Genomic DNA, 21,185 nt, shown 5'->3' with positions numbered 1-21,185 from the left:
CTTACTGGGAGAACACTGAGATGAATCTGCTAATCTACAGGTGCCCATCTTCAGAATATGTCAGATTCTCCAAGAGCTGGCTGAATCACGACGACACACCTGCTCCTTTCAGATCTCATTGTTTGGAAAATTACTTTTTTTAGAGAATAGACAGTAAAGGATTCAACTCACCAGTTTTCTTCACAGTCAAAATCAGAAGTAGAGCAGCTGCTTGTAAGCTGAGGATCTGCTACACACTCAGTGCTGTTTTTCAATCTTGTGTAGTTTTTACGAGCAATATATCCCCTGAAAGCTAAAAAACATAGTTAGGAATCAGAAAAATTTTGCAGAGTCTGAAATGACTGGTACCTGTCTCTGCAGCACAGACCTGAATGTCCCCAACTTTTAATAAATTAGTGGACAAGAGTGGCTCCAGTGTTTGCAATGTTACCAGCAGCTGGAAATTCTACAGGGCCTTACACTCTCACTGTTATAGTGACCACTTGGCATAGTCCAGGCAAGGCCAAACAGGCCTCAAAATGAGAATTTATCTAATTTAAATAGGAACTCAACTTAGAATGTATTAAAATTCATAGTATAAAATCACAAATTCCCTGATTTAAGCTAGCTAGAATTTTACAGAATCAGAAACTTTATCATTTTTTAATTGTGGGGTAAAGGGGTGACAAGCCAGGGACAGATGTATTCAATTAAAACTAGAAAAATTATTAATGTCTTCTCCTATTCTTTCAGTTAACTGCAACCATAACAAAACACTTAAAATACATCTCATATAAATAAGCAGGAAAAGGTTTATAAAGATTGAAATTTATATAATTCCTAAAAAGAGGAGCAGAACAAAACAATCACTAAAAATACTAAATGAAGTAGGAAGCATGCAGTGGAATGAAATGGCAAAGAAAATTCCAATGCAGAATATTTGAAGATATGTACATCCTTTATTTCCATGGACCAAATCCATTTCTGGATTTGGCTACCTAAATAATATAATTATTTCCACAGTTTTATCTTACAGGAACTTGCTTGAATTTTTGATACCTGTGAGCAGTTAGTAAAAGCCTCCAGCACAAACCACACATAGCAATACATATTGAACTTAAGATCAAAGACTAAAAAGTGTTGCAATATACACTTAAACTCACATATTTTTAAATTTTTTTTTTTTTTTATTTCAAGGATTATTTTAAGTAGAAATACTTAAGGGGAGAAAGGACTGAATAATGAAGAAAGTAAACACAGTCTCAGTGCCATTGTCTCAGTATACAACAAGCAGCTGCTGAACAAGAAGGTTGAGTGGTTGTGAGAGAAAGGAGCTGCTCATTAGTCCAGGAGGACTGCAGCTTAAACAGTGAGACAAAATGTAAAAGAACATTGGAACTAAGATCAGGGAATATGATTTTTGGAAAAAAAAGTTTCCAGTCCAGGAAAAGCTTTTAAGCCCACTAAAGGCATGCAAAACCAGAGTTAGTTTGAAGATTAATTACTCAAAGGAGAAAAGCAGCCTTCCCATTGGGGTCCAGGGTTACATATTACAGTGGAACATAGGATAGGCACAGAAATAAGGTCTAGGGCAACCTCATGTAGGATCAGGGTCATGATAACATAGATTACAGAAAGAAATCAGAAGGTGAGATAAATATTGAATAAACTGAGGAAGAAAGAAATTGATCAGAAGATGAACAAGTTTTCCCTGTATCCCACACTTCTTATTTATTGAAATCACTGAGGTCTCTGGAATAAGAATCAACAAAAATTGCCTTTTAATAAGAGGTTATGACAATAAATAACCATTCACTTTACAGAAGGTATGACAGAAGTTGGGCCTGCTGAGGTGTTGAACCAAATACAGAGCTCAGGCATCATGAGGATGAGGAACTTTTTGCCCTTAATAATCAGACTGGAAAAGTCTGCTTGTCTGGCAGAGATGAGGCAAGCTTTCACTTGTCCCAAGTGATCAGGCTTCCAATCCTTAACTATTCCCTACTGACCAGGCAAGGAGTCTTATCAGCTCCCAATATCAGCAGCAGAGACAGCTGGCCAGCAGCCACCTCTCTGCAGCTGAAACGTGCTGAGTGTCACTCAGTCAATGGACTACTATAAAGAAGAACTGAAACAAATGAACTAACAAGAGCAACTTCAGTTTTATCCTTAGTAGTTTCTCAACTTTTAGCAGTTCTTCACATGTGTGTGTCTATAAAATCAACCTTGATACTTGCTGTGATTTTATTTTTTAAAATTATTTTTCTTTTTTTCCAGAGACTCTTATAAATGTCAGTACGAACATTTTGGTCTTTCCCTCATTCACTACATAAAACCTACTATATCTGATTTAATAAACATAGGTTTTGCCCTGTCTTCTGTTTTCACGTGTATTTTCAAAATCAGCTACTCTTCAACATAACCTTTCTACAAGCTGCATTCTAACATTCTTCCAAAATACCTTGAATCTGACAGGTAAATAGTTGTATTTTTCCTACTTTTGACTCCTGGGACAACCAAAGTACAGATAAACAAACTTCTTTCACTCCCTCAAAAGCTTCATCAAGCGTTAGCAGGACTGCATCTTTTCAGCATTTATTAACTGGATCTATAATGTTTCAAAAGAAATGCATATGCAGAGAATTCTACTGGGGGAGTCTGAGAGGCTGGGAAGCTGCTCCATCACAGCAATTTGCATTACTGACTGGTGCTGGTTTTGACACTAAGCACTTGGCTCAAAGAGTGTGAAATTAGCAGACTCATGTTGCTACTGCTCCATGAACAATCACTGCATCATTGAAGAAGAATGATTACCAGCTGTCACCTCATTTTCACCTTATTCAGTCTATATTCCAAACTTTCCAGCAACAGTAGCTGTAACCCTGATCTTTACATAGCCAAAAATGACATGATCTGAAAAGCAAGATAGGAACGAACTGTAATACTTCTATTAGTAACTCAGTGTTAGATGCTTTATGTGCCACAAGTTAGGAAATTAATTTTTACTTCTTCTACTGATCATTTCTCACACAGACTCTTTTGCCAGCTCCAGTACCTCAGAAACCAAGGATATATTTACCTCAGGGAGTCTGAAATTTGGCATCTTGCAGTTATAAACTTTTATTTTAAGGTCTAAGTACCAAGGCATATACATTACATCCCATATTGCACAATTCCACACAGGAGAAGCTGAGCCATTTTCCTCGTAATTCCCACAGGAAATATATAGTTACAGAGTAAATTGTGAAGCACAATGTAAAAAGATCAAAGCTAAACGATCACAGGTCTATGAGAGAAGTATAAAGGAAGGAGATGAAGTAGTACTTTAAAATAGAGGAAGGATTCACTTCTACACAGACACATTTTTATTCTATAATATCACCTAAAATAGCAAATAACAACAGTTCAGAAGGAGAACTCATGATTGCTGAAGAGAAGACATCATGGTAGTTTGGAATCAGAAGCTGATTTGCTAACAACAGCCTATCACTTTCTTAATTTGTCTGGTTAAAAGAGCATTCAGCAGCTTAACTAACAGCATCTGAGACAATTAGAGCCCATGAATCTGATTATTCCCTCCATGCCAAATTAATTCTAATGAATGGTAAAAGGGATGGAGAGTCACATCCTTTGCTGGGTCCCATGAATACATCCTCCCTTGCACCTCTCACTCTGGATGGACACTGTGTGATGCCTGCTTAATTGCAGAAGAAAAACTGGCTCTTGTATGAAGTTCTCCAGCAGAAGCACTTGGTCAAATAAAAAAATGTACTGTGAAGAGTACTGTGAAACTGTCAATACCAGCAAGGAAGAGGAGGACACTTTCTGCTGGACACTGTACATTGTCCCATCCTGATTTTTGAATGAAATCCAGTAAGAATCGTCTCCATTTTTTCTCCTCAAAAATAGCAATGAAGACCTAAAACATCTGCATATTGACAGAGCTTAGCTCAGAGAAGGGGACAGAATATAGAAACTCTTACTTTAAAACTTCGAGGCCATCTCACTTTTCCTAAAATGGTCCCTGTACATGAGCATCAGGCCTAATGGTTACTAGAGACAGATATTAAACCTGAAGAATTATTGGGTGACCTAAGCTAGTACAGAAGACAGTGAGATGGAAGAGTAAAGTTAACCAAAGCTGTGCAGCCTGTACAAAAGTAATCTGGTTTACCCTGACTGGGAAATCAAGGTAATACAATAAATCAGCTCAGCTGCCATGAGGAGAAACACATATATCTCTTCAATGTTTTTTACACTAAAAATGTAGTTAAAAAGAATTAAACTAATTTTATATATATATATATAAACCCTTGGATCTGCTACTTAGGCATTGTTATTTTCAGGATTTATTTTTTGGAGCATTTTACTTATGTACTTCTTAGATCCAGACAACAGTATTAGCTGAGAATGTGTACACACATGTGTACACAGAGATACAAATAGATGGATAAATATAGGCATAAATATATTTTCAAGAAATACTTCTTTGTCTTCTATTGAAGCCAACATTATATCTTTGCTGCTGAAAATCCCAAAGGTAACACTTTTTCTAAAAGCTTACATTTATTATAACTGTTCTCTGTCCCTCTCTTTTTTAATTATAAAGTAGTAAATTTTGTCAGAAGCACATGTTAGATATGTAAACAGCGAGCAACGCTGCATGGGCAGAAGTTGCAGAAAGAAAGCAACTTACGAAGTGATGCTTCCTTCTGAACATCCATCAGTTTTTATTTAAGAAAAAGAGCCCAAATCTTGAGTTCTTGATAAAGAATTTTCTAATGCAATATGACATATGGTGAGTGTGTGAGCACGTGTTGGAGGAGGAGATGGTGGCTCAATGGATTAGTCATTTGCCTTTCACCTCTGGAAGCATAGTTAAACTCAGCCATGACCAGAGCTGCACAGTATATTCCAGATGGCTAAAGTGGGCCTAATTAAAATGAATTCAGTGATGTCACCTCAGATCTAAGTGAATTGCATGCACCACTCATTTGGCATTTTGGCAATGTCAGTTCACAAACGAAATAACCAGATTAAAAGCCTCCCATAAGTCTTTCGGGACAAGTCACACTGCATGGAAATATGTGCTATCATAACTAGAAAATGTATTTTCATAATTGTATTATCTGTTGTTTTAAATTCTAATTAATGGATTATTCTAAAACAAAAAAAACTTTAAATGAGACTTGCATATAGAGTAAATCACTGAAGCAACATTTCATTCAGATGATTCAGTGGGTATACACTGATTTAAACCAGCTGTGAATCTGGCAAAATAATTAAAAAAAAAAAATTTGACAATTTATTTTTCCTTTTACCTAGATATAAATCAGAACAATATAAATCCCAATTACAAAGAAATACTCGGAAGTGCAAAGTACTGTCAACTCAAACACTTTGCACAAAATCATTCTTTACAATTCTTCTCCGAGTTAAAAATCAGCATTTTCTAGCCTTCACAGTTTGAGAAAGTGTGACTGAAGTAGAGGAAAGACCTTGTGTACTCTGTGTATTCTGAGAACTGAGATGTAGATATGCTGAAATAGGGTAGCTTTTTCTTCCTCGCTTAATTTAAATTCACAAATACTTTGTTTCCTAGCGAGGGTGTTTTCCCTCATCTGAAATAATGACTTTTTTTTCTTGTAATATAATACACTCAGGAATTGTATCCTCATGTATATTGTGCGGGTTGTTTTTTTTCTAAGTTTGTTTTTTCTTCCAACATTTCTTCAATGGATAGTGAACTGCTGGGCCCACAGAGATCTCCAGACCACCAGCTCATGTATTTGAAAGGCATCTGTTTATTTTTAAAATGCAAATGCAGCCTACCTCAAAGACTGACTTGCAAGAAATGAACAATCTGAACAAGTCAAGAGGTTTCCAATCAGGAGCTGTGTTCCTCCTTTATATCAGGCTATGATCACTTGCTGTCAAAACCACTTAAACAATATCCTGGAACCTGAATGAAGTCCCCCCACAATTAAAATGAGCAGGATAATCCTGCAAGAATTATTCAGGCAAATCATTTTTCACACAGTTTAAGGTAATGATAAGGTCATTTACAAAAGAAATCAGTGCCTTTGAAATGCTGACTTGTAGACAGAGGACTGCCTGGAGGAGGGCCATAGATAACAGTGAAGACTGGCCTCCTAACACTACCCTTGCAGTCTTTGGAACTGATTCTGATGAGGAGAAGGCCCAATAAGGTTAATACCCCTACTTTGATCTCTGTCAAAGCGTACCAGCAAGAATTAATTTACATTTCAGATGAAAAAGGTTGACAGCATGAAAAGGCATCTTGTTTCTGGTATGTGAATGTGCTGTAATAGATCGGGAATTCTGAAAGGAAGTTCTGAGGAAGCTAAAGGGATAAGCTGAGCGGCTGCTTTTATTGGGAAAGAGATGAAAGGAAAACAAATTTCAATATGCGCTGTTCTGTAGAAACATGTAAGCCAAATGCTTCCTAAATTCCAAGGCCTGCTTGAGAGGGGCAGGGGGGAGGGAAAGGAGAGGGAAGTACATATAGTTTAATTATATGGGCTTGCTAATGTCTGGATGACAAATGCAAACAATTTATCTCACTGCCTGAAATGGCTCATTAAAAAAAAATACAAAGGTGATCATACTCCATTTTACCAGAAAGCTCTCTTGAACTACACTCACGTTAGAAGATGTGTAGGATGCTTCTGTCGCCCTGTCACTACGCACTTGGACAGTGTCACGTAAAGTAAACAACACAAGGACTGTCCACGTGCTTTAAAACCTGGAAAATGGCCATGATTAGCAAGCATAAGTTTTGATTTAAAACATGGAAAAATTAGCACACAGAGAAGAGAAAATGCGCACAAGAAATATTTTCAAATAAGAAGTCCTAGGTTTAGGTTTCCAAAGGCAGATATAAACGTGTTGAGGATTATCATTATTATACCCCTTCTACTAGAGAGCCAAAGATAGGAGGAGCAGCCAGCCTAATTAATACAAAAGGTGCACTGGGTCACTCTTAACCCTATAGTCCTAATGCTTATTCACCCAGACTGATCACTGAAACAGTCAAGTGCCAGGTTACAAAGGAAGATACTGTGTGTGTTGGTGGGAAGAATGCTAACAACATTACTCCAGCATTAGGTCCAGAGGGCTGAACAACATCCAGATTCACTTCCACTGTCTCTGCTCTGCCATGTTTAACACAGCATCTAAGAGATGGCAGGAAGCAACACAGCTCAGAATGTCTCCCATGTGTGCTAGAAGCAGAATAGATCAGTTACTTTCTCTAAAGAGCTCTCAATCTGTCTGAATAAAACTGTAAGGCAGAATGTCCCCTGCAGTCTCCAAGTGATACTGCTACACCAGCTTCCTACCGCACATGAGATAACGCTCACCTTAAGGAGCTGACCATAGGGGGACAGTGATGGGTTAAGAGTTTCACTTTCCCTCTTTCAACATAAGGCTGTTGTAAGTTAGGTAATCAAAGTCCAGGTATGTATACACTTGTAAATGTAGCAAATACTCTGGAAAATAGTGGCAGGGGGTACTTCAAAATCTACTTTCTGTGCTATTGTGAAAACAACTGAAAATGACAACTCAAAGGAGAGGAAGAATGGGAGAGAGTACTTGTGCAGTCCTTCAGTGTTTGTTGTAAATGGGAGAAAAAATTTTTCCGTAACAGTTCTCAATTTAATAGAATATTCCCTTTAATTTTAATTTAACCCTAGAGCTTCATGATTCAGCATAACAGTATTCATGCAAAGCTGCAAATTATTATTTGATCCTGATGTTATCCTGTTCCTTTCTGTAACTAGAATGGTATTCTGCTTTCTGCTGAAAATCACAGCAATGCCTAATTTCAGAGTAGCAAACTTAGACAAGAGAAAATCAAATGAATTTACTGGGAATGGTTTGAGAACAAAGGAAAAGAATATTAGAACACATCTTTTTCATACTGCCTTCAGACCATAAGATACACAATAAATAGGTGACAAAGCTTATGGAATTGTAGCACAGGAAGCTGGTAGAATGCAGGTGGTATCTTGGTTTATCTGTAAACACATTTGCTACAACTCATTTTTTGTGAGTTACAGTCTTTCAGCCTGGAGTTGCACAGGGAAAGTGTATTACACTGCATCACATGGAGGCTGCTCCATACTGGCAGCATCTGAAAACACCATTGAGTTCACAGCATTGGTTCTTAGATTTCTGTGCCATATGGTACTCTGCTGTCTACTAGAGACCTACACAGCCCTATGGGCCTGTTTCTCCAATAATCTCTTTAAAGTTTATTCAAATTCATATTGATATGGCTGCATAGGAGTCTGGCAGAATGTCAAAAGATTGGTCAAAGCTGGCAAACCCAGCAAGCAGTCAAAACAAAAACCTGGCAATCTGCCAAGACCAGGGCTCCTTACAAAGGCAGAGAAATCCACGTCCAGTGCCTCTCATCCACACTTTTAGACAAATCAATACAGTGCTTCATACCAGCTCTACATCTACTGACTGCGCTCAGAAGAATCTTAGAGAATTAACTCAACGGTTTTTAATTAGTATGTTTTGCTTCCAGAGAAGCCAAAGTGCCCGATACCTGCCAGATGTTATTTGACACTGAAGAACAAAGTAATCAGAAGTAATATTTTTATAGCTTTTGTTTGGACCGTATTTATTTTTTTTTGGCTATAAACATGACACACAAAATCACCCACAGAAAAATAGGTGTTGGCAATTGAAATACTGTTTTAATTACCTGCTTGAATATGTATAGCAGCATCAGTTCTTCTGTTCTTTATTTCCTGGTACTTCCTGCGAGCTTCATATCCTCTCCAGGCTAAAAATACAAAACCATGTGCTGGAAATTACATTTATTTAAGGAAGTGCTACAGAGTCAGAGATGTGCTGTAACTTTCATTCCTCCTGCCATAACTACTCCAGCCCCTATCCCCAATACCTCCTCCCCACCCACCCACATGTTGAACTCTGGGTTCATGACTGCAACATTCACATCCCCACGACTTCAAACACCATTTCCCTCTTCCACATTTTAATTGTCACCATGTGCTCACTGATGTCCTAACCCAAAAGACAAAGGTGCATGATCATCCCTGCTCACACAGTTCCCCAGATTCACTACAAGGAAGCCTGCTATCAGCCCCTGCGGTCCATCTTATGATGTATGTCTGGAATTCTGGTATACGGGGAGGGGTATGTGCTACTGCCTTTCAATAATGTGCTGCATGCTAGGGCAGACACACCTAACAATATTTTCATTTTGTGCACAGGCATCCCATCCAAAATACTGACATATTTAAATAAAGACATTACCAAACACTAAGATGACACCTTAGAAGTAAATCAATAACATTTGCATCAATTAGCTGGAGATAAAGCATCTCTGGTCATTCTGATTTCATAATAAACTATAATGGATGAATGAACAATACACATGCAATTTAACCGACTGAAATGCAAAGACACTCAGTGAAATAGGGAATGTGAACATTTACCTGACTGTATAGTAAGAGCACTGTTTTCTCTTTTATCTTTGACTTTCTTGTACCTCCTTGCTCCAAGCCATCCCTTGATATAGGCTTGCATGACCACCACCCTCCCTATAACTTCTCGAAGGAACAAATTTAACTGCTCTATATGGTAATACTTTAAAAAAACCTGGAAGGGAATAACAACAAAACAAAAAAATCAGTATTACAAGCAGACAGTAACATAATCTCTTGTATTCTGTCTTTTCATTAGTCCAATAGCAGCTTATTCTAGGGCATTATTGCTGAGAAAACTAGCAAAATACTGACTGTAGATATCATAGCAATCATGTGAACCAAATATTTGCTCTTGGTGTGCTTATGCAATTTCCTTATTCCACTGATTATAATCATCCATTGAAAAATAAACCCCATATTTACCACCCTTACAAAGTAAATTGGCCAGGGGGATATTTTCAGATATCAACAATTTTGAAATACAGCCTTTCTTGTCAGTGGGAAGATAAATCCTGGGTTGAATCTGGTTTCAGACATATTATTGTCTAAAAGCCTTCTGCTTCAGGAGACAAATACTGTAGGCGCTTATGTACATTTTATCTGGGTCTTGGGCAGGAAAATTCTCCTCGTTTTTCCTTTGTGCACTGTAAAACAACTCAGAACACTATGCAATATCCTTCTAACAGAAGACATTCACTCCATTTTAAACCATGAACAATGGCTTTTGATGGAGCCAGAAGGAGCTTACCTGAAACTCCACAAATGGATAATGTACCAACCAGGCTCACAGGATGGGCCAGAGTGTGAAGTTTCAGCCATGTCTTTAATAAGAGCACGAGGAATTTCAGGAAGGCACTACAACAGGAGGTACTGACAGATGTACTGTCCTTATCAAGGCAACCACGTGCAGAATGTGCTTTGGGGAGGTACACAATGCACCCCTCCTCTTGCAGCGCTAACTCAGGGCACCTCTGTAACCAAATTCCTTGCTTTTCTGTTCACTCAGGCAGTACTTTTCAAAGTAGACATGTTTTTCTAAAAGGATACTATTACTGAGAAAATGTTAGCACTCTCTACCTTGGTCTTCCCAAGAATCCAGTTGTCTAGTTTAGATTTCTCCAAAATGGCAAGACAGTTTTCTCTGCTACCAACAGGAGTCTCGTGTGCCTTGAACGCAAGGTAATAATACCTACAAAACAGAGCGACGAAGAAAAAACTGAATTAACAATCAATATGTTCTTTCACTGTTTTTCTCTAGCTCAGAGCTGTATCTTTAGAACAGGCCAAATTCTCCCTTATACTCAGTTCTCCTCATAAATTATGACACAACTGTCACAAACAGATATTTGAGCATATACATGATTATGATAAATAATTAATTGAAATGATTATGATCAGTTTTAGAGGCCTGAAGCAGACCCATACTAAACAATATTGACTTTTATTTGTCCCTTGCAAAGAATAACACCCAACAATTATGTGAAATAACATATAGTTAGATGGTAGCAAATGACACCTCAGCTCTCATTTATTAACTGCCATGTGTTGTCTTGGTATTAAGTTACACTTCTACAGGTGCTACTCTATTTACATTGTGATTGAGGGGAATCGGCAGGTTGAGCAAACCATTCTACTAATTATTAGCATGGGGAAGAGCCATCAGATGTTTTTTAAAACATGAAGAGAAGAATCTGATCAGTGAACCTCATAGACAGATTCAAGAAAATATCCCATCTCATACTGAAGAAAACATGGAGAAGCAATTACAAAGGTTGGAATTGTGCAAGACCTTTTTTTTTTAATCAGGAGAATATGATTTTCAAATATTAGCTCCAGCTAATCTCTAGATATTAGCTCCAGTTGTCACAAGAAAGAAAAAAGAACCACTAAAATAGTCAATAAAGATCAAAGGGGAACAGAATGACATCTGAAGTCAGAAGCACTGGAATAAGTCCTGGGCCAAAGACATAGATATTCACCAACTGGAGGCACTGCTGACTCTGAATAATGATAGGAGATTATGTATTACTGAGTTATTTTTAATGCAGTGACTTTCTCAACAACGTGATGATGCAAATTCTTTAGCCAAGTCTTTCAAAATACCAAGAGTCATGCCATTCAGCAAGAATGGGAAAACATGGTGTATTTAAAGGAAGAAAGTACTTTTCCTTTACCTTATTACTGAATGTAATGATGCCAGTTTTCACAAGACAAATGCCATTATGAGTTGCACTAAAGAAAGTCAGATTTAAAATGTATCTATCATAAAAAACTTGCGACAGCACATAATTTCAACAGATAGCAGACAGATACATGGGGGAAGTTACACTAACAATAAACTGCTGTTTGCTTCAAAAGCCAGTTCAGATAGCCGTGTTATTTACATATGGATGTAACTTAAGTAGCTTGGGAGGGAGGAAGGGAGGAAGGAAGGATAGATTCAAGTGAGTGACAATATCAATTTTCTGGTGTTCAAGCATCTTTTAAGGTATGTTGTAGTTAGGGATTTTAAAACCATAGAACAGTTTTTAAATAGCAATGATGCAATAAAATACTCAAGGGGGATCTCATAACATTTTTATCTATCTTATCAATGACATTCTTATCACTGCAAAGTTGACTTCTTATTTGTGACAAATCTGACTAAAAAGTATTTTTGAGCTGTGTAATTTAACTGCCTGACTATATAACTTTGTTTATGACAAACTTCAGTATCTTTCAAATGTAGTAACCCCTCCATTAGCTCTCTTTAATGATCTAGAATGCATTTGCTTTTGGTGCTCCTAAAAAACCCCCCAACAACGGTACTTTTTCCTATTACTTAATGTTTTAACAAACGTTTTCAGAAAATTTACCTACAGTCTAAGAAAGCAAAATGACAAGAACTTTCCAAACCATGGGAATAACTACAGTTTCTATTCTACAGTTCACAGTAGGTAAACATCGTCTCCCAATATTTATTGAAAACTTCCTCTAAATGGTGATTTTCCAAATGTTTTGATTGATCCAACCACTGCACAGAAGACACCTGTAACTGGTTAATACAATTCCTGTTCCTTTTCAATTATGTCATCAAAAATAAGGCAGAAATTACTGCACTCGTCACTGTAAGGCAGCACAGCATGTGGCACATAGGGTCACACAACTGTTTCATCTAATTTAAAATTTTGGAAAATTCTGGAGGAAGGTAAACTGTTTCATCTTAACGTATCTGGCAAAAGCATTCAAATATTGTACATGGTGAAATGGTAGAGAAAATGTCTAGGAATACACCCAAAGCTTTGGGATATATGCAACTACAACCGTTCATTTTGATTTATTGGCCTAATTTCATCTCTGTCATACTTATGTAAATCTACTGTGCAGAGATCACAGAGTGACCTCTACTTGCAACATATCACCAAGAAACCAGAAATTTAATTTCAGAAAAGTAGAGCTAAAAATCACATTTGCTTTCAGATGAGATGAAAATTTCTCAACTCTACTTTTTTATTTTCGTATTTGCATTTGTTATTTCAGCACAAAGTACAGTAGTTAGGAATATTTCAGTGTTCTTCTACGTTAAACCAATACTTTCATTTCTATTTTTAAACATAAAGTTTATGGTCCTTCACATGCTATTTCATGAACATGCATATATTTGTGCAAAAATATATTATTTTCCTAGGTTATACATCCTGCTTGAAAATTTCCTGTTTGTAACTCATCTTCATGTTTTCTAAAAGTACTTGACTAATCACACTCTCAGTGGCAGTTAAGACTATGTAAGAGAAAAGTAACTTCCTCTCCAAAGAATTGATTTTTCAAACCTGATGAAACCCTGGAATTCAGTATTTCTTAACTAGTGGTTCTTAATCTGCACTACATATTATCCTTCATGTACATGAATAGTACTTCAGAAAAAACCTACACTAAAACGGGATTAACTCTACTTACTAGTCATTAAGAATGCACCAACATTTTTTAAAAGTTGAATTTAATCTCAGACCAATAATTGCAAAGCTAGGACATGCAGAATTAAGGTTAAATGCCCAAAACATCCAAGTATGTTAAGATACAGAAAACTTCATAATGATGCTATGCATTAACTATGTGTTTAGGGCCAAAGCATTTCAGTCTTGGTGGTTTTAGATAAACTGATGGTAAACAAATGGTTCAATTTCTCACCACTCTTCAAAGGGTGAACTGTGGAATTGTTCAATAAATAGCATTTAAACAGCACCATTAACTGCTATACCAGTGTCTCTTACTAAGGCTCCCTTTGCATTCCAGACTTAAAGGCTGCATCAATTCTACATAATTAACTCAAACTAGTAATGATTAACCCTTTTTCTCTTTAAAACAAATCTTTGTACTAAAATATACTAGCCTGAGGTGGAGAATGAATATGTGAAAAGCATGAAGTGCAAGAGGACAAAATCCCTTTCTAGCCAGACCACCAGCAATAGTAGGAAGATTCTCAGTATTACAAAAATGTTTGTTCCTTCTCAGCCCTGAGCTGGAAAGTTTAAAAAAATCCAATTTTTTAGAACTAACAGAGCCATAAAATATTTTTCAAAAATTTCTAACTTGTATTAGTTATATCTCACCTCTTCCAGAAACTTTCAAATCTGACTTAACACAAATAATTACATTTGACTCTATGCTGTGTATGAGTGAAAAAAATGTAAATAAAAATGATAAAACACCTAAGACGCTCTTGAAATTCATAACAGATACCAAACATTTATGCTGTAAATCATTAGATAAGCACAGAATCACAGAAATACTCTCAGAAAAATAAAATTTGGTCTGTTGTGCATAAACGGTTCATAAGCGGTTAGCAGACTTTCCACTTCTAAAGTTTTCCTGTCTTCTCCATCCTGCAACTGTTTTGCAAGGCAACCAGTGTTCTGTCAATGAGAGGAGTCCAGAAGGTGTATATGGAAGGTGCAGTAGTTTATCATATTTAAAGTGTACAGGAACATTATACAGATCTGGGGAATTTTAAGGCCACTGAAACAAATAACGCTTCCATGGATGATAGTAAAATCCAGATATTGGGGGAAATGTTAAAATTCTGTTTCTAGAAATCATTTGTGAACTTTGGTATGGTGCAGGCTCAGTATTAAAAGTAAGCTTGCATTAAAAAGGCATAATTTAAAAAGAAAGCATTCCTTCTCTGCAGCAATTCTGCTGACTTCTAATTTAATTCAGTTCTTCCCTGATTTTGCATAATAAGCAAGTCTATCACCACTGAATTTTTGGTGTTACAAGAAAGCACTTACTGAGGTTATATGTTTTACAGGATTTTGCAATGTTTCACCAGTTTTTATTCCTAGCTACACTCAATGCAAAATGTGACTCATTAAAGTCATTCAGGCTTTATTTGGTCATGAGAAATGTAACACTGGTGGTTTAGAGACTGTGTATACTAGGTGTACTAACAGTGACCTTATGCAAATTTGCACTGTGAGATTGAAAAAGCAGAACCAGCCTAGCTGGAATCACTGCCACAGTAACAGCAGTGGTATTGCTATGAGTGTATGATCTGAGTAACAGTAAAGTTTATAGGAAAAGAGTATCTTGCATTTTAATACAGTATGAAAAAATTTCAATGCATAACGTAAACAGGCGGGGAAGAAAAAAAGACAATCCTTAAATGAAACTTGTGCAATAGTTCTCAACACATTCCTATGTGCTTATGAGGCACTTAATTCTTGAAGTGCATTTAGCACTATTAGCCTACCAAGTCCCTTATATTCCAAGCCATTGTCCAGTATATGCCACCTTACACAAAAGGAGTATACAGCTGGAGGATGTGTGATGAGGACACACACCTGTGAATTCACATGATTCACATCGTGTGAATCTCCAGGGGCCTGGGCACTCAGCAAGGCGTGTTCCATCCAGTGGGATCGTCAGTGCAGGTCCCTACTTGAACGCACACCTCCCTTAGCTGTTGGGCAGTGCACAGTCACCATGAGACCCCCCCCCATGCCACGCACACCTGGTGGTCTGATCAAGTTAATAATCTGTATCTGAAACCTGGGATTCCAGCCTGGAAAAGGGGCTATGTTGCTTCCCAGTAAACATAAGACAGACCCATGATGTCATGGGGTGCAAGACAGGGCCAACAGTGACAAAGTGTCTAAGACTTGACAGGGATACAGTGTTTACAGGGGCTGTAGATTGTATTTTCCTACTTTAAGTAAAAAGAAAATGTATATTTATATACATAAAACAGATGGTTATATACTTGGCCGAAGAAACACTGTGTGAATGAGTTACAATTAAGCCCTCTCTACACCATCTGTTTTTTAACCCAGTAAACCACATCCAGGTTTGCAATACTGAAATAATCTGTTCTACATGAAAACAGAAGACAGTAAAGAGTAACATTAGACAGAGCTTTATCTTTTGTTTACCTCCCACCTGATAAACCCTGAATGGGTCTGGTTCCCTGCCTTTGATTGTTTTGTCCTCATATTTCCTGCTAAGAGTTTACAAAACAGCATTATTGAACAGGCAGATAAGAAGCACACCTATTTGTTTAATAACATCAAGGGAGAAAAAGTGCTGGCTCATCCATTTTGTTGTTCAGTTGCTCAAAAGGATCAAAATACCAATTAACTTGCTGCCTTAGAAAATCTTTGATATCCTCACATTTACTGACATTTTGAAACTCTTCTTCATACTTGCCTAATGTCTTTTTGATTATGAACAAAGAAGTGCCAATCTGTTTAGCATTTGACCTGTTTTCTCAAACATTTTATGTATTCAACTACTTAGTTCCTAAAAACACTTGACTAGTCATGGCTGTAAGTTGAAGAGAAATGTTTCTTGTTCCATTTATAGCTTTTTAAAGTATTGTTTGTTTTTATTTTCAAGAGCAAAACAGAATAGAATTCATTTAAAAATCAAGCATGAGATGAACAAAGGAGCAAGAACATCCCCTCTCTTGCCCCGTTTATATTCTGAACTCAGGAATTCTTCTGTGCTTCTGTGGAAATTGCTAAATGTACCTCCCCTCCCCTTCCTTTTTCGAGTTGACTTTCCTGAAAGAATCACATGCAGTTGGACTAAAAACTTCGGGAGTAATTGAGAAGATGTTAAACACAACTTGCCCTTCCTTATCTGCAGGAATGGAAAGCTACAGTCAATGCTGCTTTATTACCATTACTTTTTAAGGTTGTACTCAAATTCAGCACACTTCTGAATGAAAAGGATCTGTTGATAAGAGAAGGCTTAATTTTGTCTCAATTTACACTAATCTCTGTGGAGTTTATCTCAGTTTGCTTATGTGCAAATTGAATAAAAGTTAAGGTTAATAATTCTGCCTTCATCCTCTTCAGGATGCTCCAAAGATATGTTAATGATCAAAAAAATAAAACTCTTAAACATGCTTCAGAATGGGATGACCACACTAAAATTAGTCATGCAACACAAAAAAAGCTGGGGGAGATAATTTCTGAAAATAAAATTGCCTTGACAGATAAATAAACATATTAGTTCTCCTTCCTGCGATACATAATCTATTGTGTTTTCCTGTTACATATTCATTTGGTGTACTAATATATTATAAATAAAAAATAATATTTTTTCAGAAATAATAGGTTAAGCTTTGGTTTATCATTCAAGATCTCTCAATGCAAGGACCACAGATTTCCAAGCCCAAGTGACTGATTTACACACATAAATCTACTCTGTCTTTGGATTTTAGAAAGGCCTGTTTATGTCTCTTCTTTGTCATAATCAGCTCCTTCCCTCTAGCATCATATGAATGAATTGCTTTCAGTAGATTCATTAATTCTATATTGTCTGGATGAGCAACCTACAGTTCAGGAAATATCAGAAAATGCTTCATTTAGCCATTCACTTCTTGTTCCTACTGTGATTGTTTCTGATCATTGTTGAATTATCAATCCTACACACTGGAAAACAGCAAATACTACATGAAACCACATTTTAAATCTAGAGGAAACTATAATGATCATATAAACATACTGCCATCATAAAGACAACAGCATTTCCTGAAATAAATTTATAACTTCTTGAGATTGAGAATATGTATTAAAGCCAGTAATAGCAGCTATGACAAGGGTTCACATAAACAGAGATCTGATTATAAGTCGTGGTATGTCCAAGAAAAATGACTATGATGGTGTACAAGCTATCTAAAGTTTTTATATCAATTCATTCTTAAGCATGTGAACATCCTTCATTTAATGGCTGAAGGTCACTGACCTTCCAAAATCCCTGTATTATCTTAGTAGGATGCATAATTTCTACTGGTTGCCTCTACTGAGGGAATCATGGGGACAGGTTTGCTACTGAATACTGGTGTTCACCACTGGCTGTTGTCCATTAGAGATCGCAGATCTCTTGTAGTCTTTATTTCTGATAGTCCCTGCTCTCATTAGACATTCAGACCATACATATACAAACCATGTTTGTAGAACTTCTTGTACTTACAAGTAGAACATACCTTACAGAATGGAGTTTTAAAATAGCCCTATTATAGAAGTCTTACCTTTTTACAAACTCCTCAAAGAGGATGCGATGGGAATACCCTTTTTGACGTATTTTGACAGTTTCCAGAATTCCAGTGTATCGTAGCTGCAACAGAACTCTCTCGTGAGAAAACATCAGTGCTTCTCGATCATCATTAGGTTTAATGCAGCGGATAAAGTGAGGCTGTCCAACAACCATTTTGGATAAAAGATCCATGAGGGAATACTAGTGAGGAGAATAAAAAAAAATGCACACTCTTGACAGAGAACTGCAATGTAACTATTTAAGCAGGAGGTATATATTTGTAAACACTATGTAATGCTTGATTATATTTTAATTTGTAATGTTAATCAGCATTGCCTTTTTATTCATTTTTAGGTTTGCAGCTGAAACTTGGAACATATTAAAAATTTTCAGTTGTCAAAAAAAAAATTATTTTAAGTCTTATTTCTTACTTATTACACCTTTCTCTTCATAGCTCCTTATATCACATTTGTGTAGTTGAAGGCCCATAGCAAAAAAATTAATTGAAAATTGTCCTAACTACAATTCTACCGAAGACACATTTGACTGATCAAATATCCCCATAGAAGAACGAGTTTTACTGTGAAACAATCACTGAAATCACAGCAAATCATGGGGCAAGGGTTGCAAGAAGTCATCAGTTCAGTGCTCTGCCCACAGAAAACACTAGATGTATTGTAACATTTCAGGTGCATCACTGTTACACTCATTTTTCAGAATCACTGAGAATATAAACTGCACAATCTCCCCAGAAATCTGCTGAAGTGCTATATTACCATGACTATTCATAATGTTCTTAGCATGTACCATAAATCTCCCCACTGAAACATACGTCCATTACTTCTTTTCCTATCCACCCCAGACGTGGAAAACAATTTATTCCATTGCAATTTACACTGAAATAAGTTTGATTGGATCTTATATATCTGTTTTTCCAATGACTTTGACAGTTCTGCTCCACACTCACCTCATTAACAAGCTGTATGATAAGTATTCATTACAACTCTACCCAATCTCACATATCCATATGTGTCTTAAAGTCATGTAAAATTCCAAGCTCATTGTGGTCACCTTGCTGCAGGTTGCATGCATATTATGGTGTACTTTCACACTCATTCCACATTTCACTTTCTTTTTTTGCAGTTCCTACACAGCTGACATTTGTGGGGTTCTGTGCAAGAGCACTCTAAATGCACATCTGTATGATTAGATAAGTCTGCACGTGTGCCCTTGTGCATTCCACACTGGGCCAACATCACAGCACACATCAGCTTCCCCTGTGCCCTTCCTTACACTGTTTTACAAGACAAACAGAACAGGTACTCCTATACAGCATGAAACTTCAGCCCACACTGGCTAGCACAGCACTGTGAACTTCCCTATTCTGCAGCCCAAGGGCCATCTCAAAACTTTTCCACTCTGCAGTGACTACAAGAAAGAAAACCATTAACTAACAGTCTTGGACTGGCACTTTCTTGACTTCTAAGCTTCCATTTCCAACATTCTCAATGCCCTTTTCTTGTTTGTTCGATTTAAACTCACATACAGAATATACATTACCTCAGACAGGATTACTACTGATAAAACGACAATCCATATGATTTATAGCAGCACTTCTGAAAGATGGATTGTTTTTACTTATTAGCACAAATGACAAATCTTAATCTTTAAAGGTATATATGCCTAAGGTTGTGAAAAAATACGAAGTCTTACATAATAACAGCTATTTTATTTGCACAAAATCGGTGTTCTGTTTATAATAAGGTAATGAGGCCTGTTCTAGACCTCTAGAATTTTAGATGGAAACAGTCTAGGCTCTAGATTCTGTTATCATCATACTCAGTGAAATTATAAAAATACGAGTATAAGAAAACAAAGAGAAAAGAAGTAAAAAAAAAATTTGTGAGTCTACAAAGGTCTCATAACAGAATAAAAAAATTTTCTTATTATTCTCTTTGATCTAACAATCCCACAGATATTTTAGATATATCTATTGTTCCTATCACCCAAATGCTTATTTTCAATTGAACTTTTGTACCCTAAAATAGGAAGCCATAGTTTGCCGCTTCATGTTAGTTGTTTCCTCAGGATGCCGCATAACCTCCATTGTGTCAACCTGGAAGACAAAACTGTGATGTTAGAACTGTTCCAGAACCACTGCAGACCCACACCACCCTGCCCATGAAAGCTTGCTGCAGTTTTTGTTACAGTCATACCTTCAGGTGTGAGTATTTGAGAGTACTTTTTCAGAGAGAGGAAGGCCAGCTTCTAACAGGTGCAGGACACACACTGATTTCAGAGCAATCTGTAAGCATTCTGAATTCTCTTTGATAATGGAAGAGCACTCTAGATTTATGGTAGTCTAGCACTCAGGCAATGAAGCATTTGTCAAGGTGCAATACCACAGGAACTGATTCCTCAAAAGCATTAATCTTATTGCCACTACAGTGAACTCCAGTAGGTCTTATATACAAGAGCTATCACATTTGTAATGACCAAAAACTAAACTGAGCTGCCTCACCATGCTCATGTATGGAAAATAGGTTGTTGGATAAGTGGCAAACAAAGTAGGTCTGTTCTGTTCTACTACTATAGTTACTATTAATTACTTTAAATTGCCATTTTGATGCCAAGAATCTCAGCAATCTTATTCTGCGGAATGGCCATAGCTTCAAATACCACTTTTTCAGCATTGAAGAAGTTATTTTTAGAAGGTATGCATGGACAGTGAACATATTGCTCCTTGTATATTTTAGTTATACCGTTAGTACAGCTGTTCTTATCAAAATGAAACCAGAATTTATGAATGAGTATAACTATGGTTACCAATAACAAGCAGATTGTGTTGCTGTATTACAGCTCAACGAAATTAAAGAAAATTAACCAGCATCCTGTTTGCATGGAGCATTAACAACATTTTAGCATTCACTTGCTTTGTGGCAGTTTACCATCTGCTCTGACCAGGTGGCATTTGTATAAACCAGATAATGCTGTTGTCAGCACCTGTGCTACACTTCCTGGACTTTGCTCCATACGATCATTTCCAACACTCACTGACTTAAGAACACTCTTCTGAACACTAAAAGTAATTGCTGAAAGATTACGGTTCTCAATAAAGTAACTGTGTCTCTTACCTTCAGGAGATATTTAGGAGACTGCATGCAAAATATAAAGGAAATGAAGCACTAAGTAGTAATAGATCAA

At 36.8% G+C, this 21,185-nt stretch overlaps 1 protein-coding gene across 13 annotated transcripts in view; it reads right to left on the bottom strand.

Annotated features, from left to right (window-relative positions):
• The window catches only part of MYO3B (myosin IIIB), a 198,439-nt gene that overhangs the window by 54,461 nt on the left and 122,793 nt on the right, over positions 1–21,185 (bottom strand). For 10 of the 13 annotated variants that reach the window (XM_027911545.1, XM_027911546.1, XM_027911541.1 and 7 more), the window contains 7 exons: positions 21,116–21,136; positions 20,020–20,097; positions 17,977–18,182; positions 10,542–10,653; positions 9,474–9,636; positions 8,717–8,797; positions 172–292 (listed from right to left, as the gene is read on the bottom strand). In XM_027911545.1, coding sequence (XP_027767346.1) covers positions 172–292; positions 8,717–8,797; positions 9,474–9,636; positions 10,542–10,653; positions 17,977–18,182; positions 20,020–20,097; positions 21,116–21,136 — 782 coding nt within the window. Of the gene's footprint in view, positions 1–171; positions 293–8,716; positions 8,798–9,473; positions 9,637–10,539; positions 10,654–17,976; positions 18,183–20,019; positions 20,098–21,115; positions 21,137–21,185 lie in introns of those variants that run through there. The other 3 variants (XM_027911548.1, XM_027911554.1, XM_027911550.1) reach the window with 3 other exon arrangements.

This window comes from Empidonax traillii, unplaced genomic scaffold (assembly GCF_003031625.1).
Source record: "Empidonax traillii isolate 1590-97213 ecotype Southwest subspecies unplaced genomic scaffold, ASM303162v1 scaffold33:size3420811, whole genome shotgun sequence".
In the NCBI taxonomy this organism is placed as follows: domain Eukaryota; kingdom Metazoa; phylum Chordata; class Aves; order Passeriformes; family Tyrannidae; genus Empidonax; species Empidonax traillii.
This window is presented reverse-complemented; position numbering and strand designations above follow the sequence as displayed.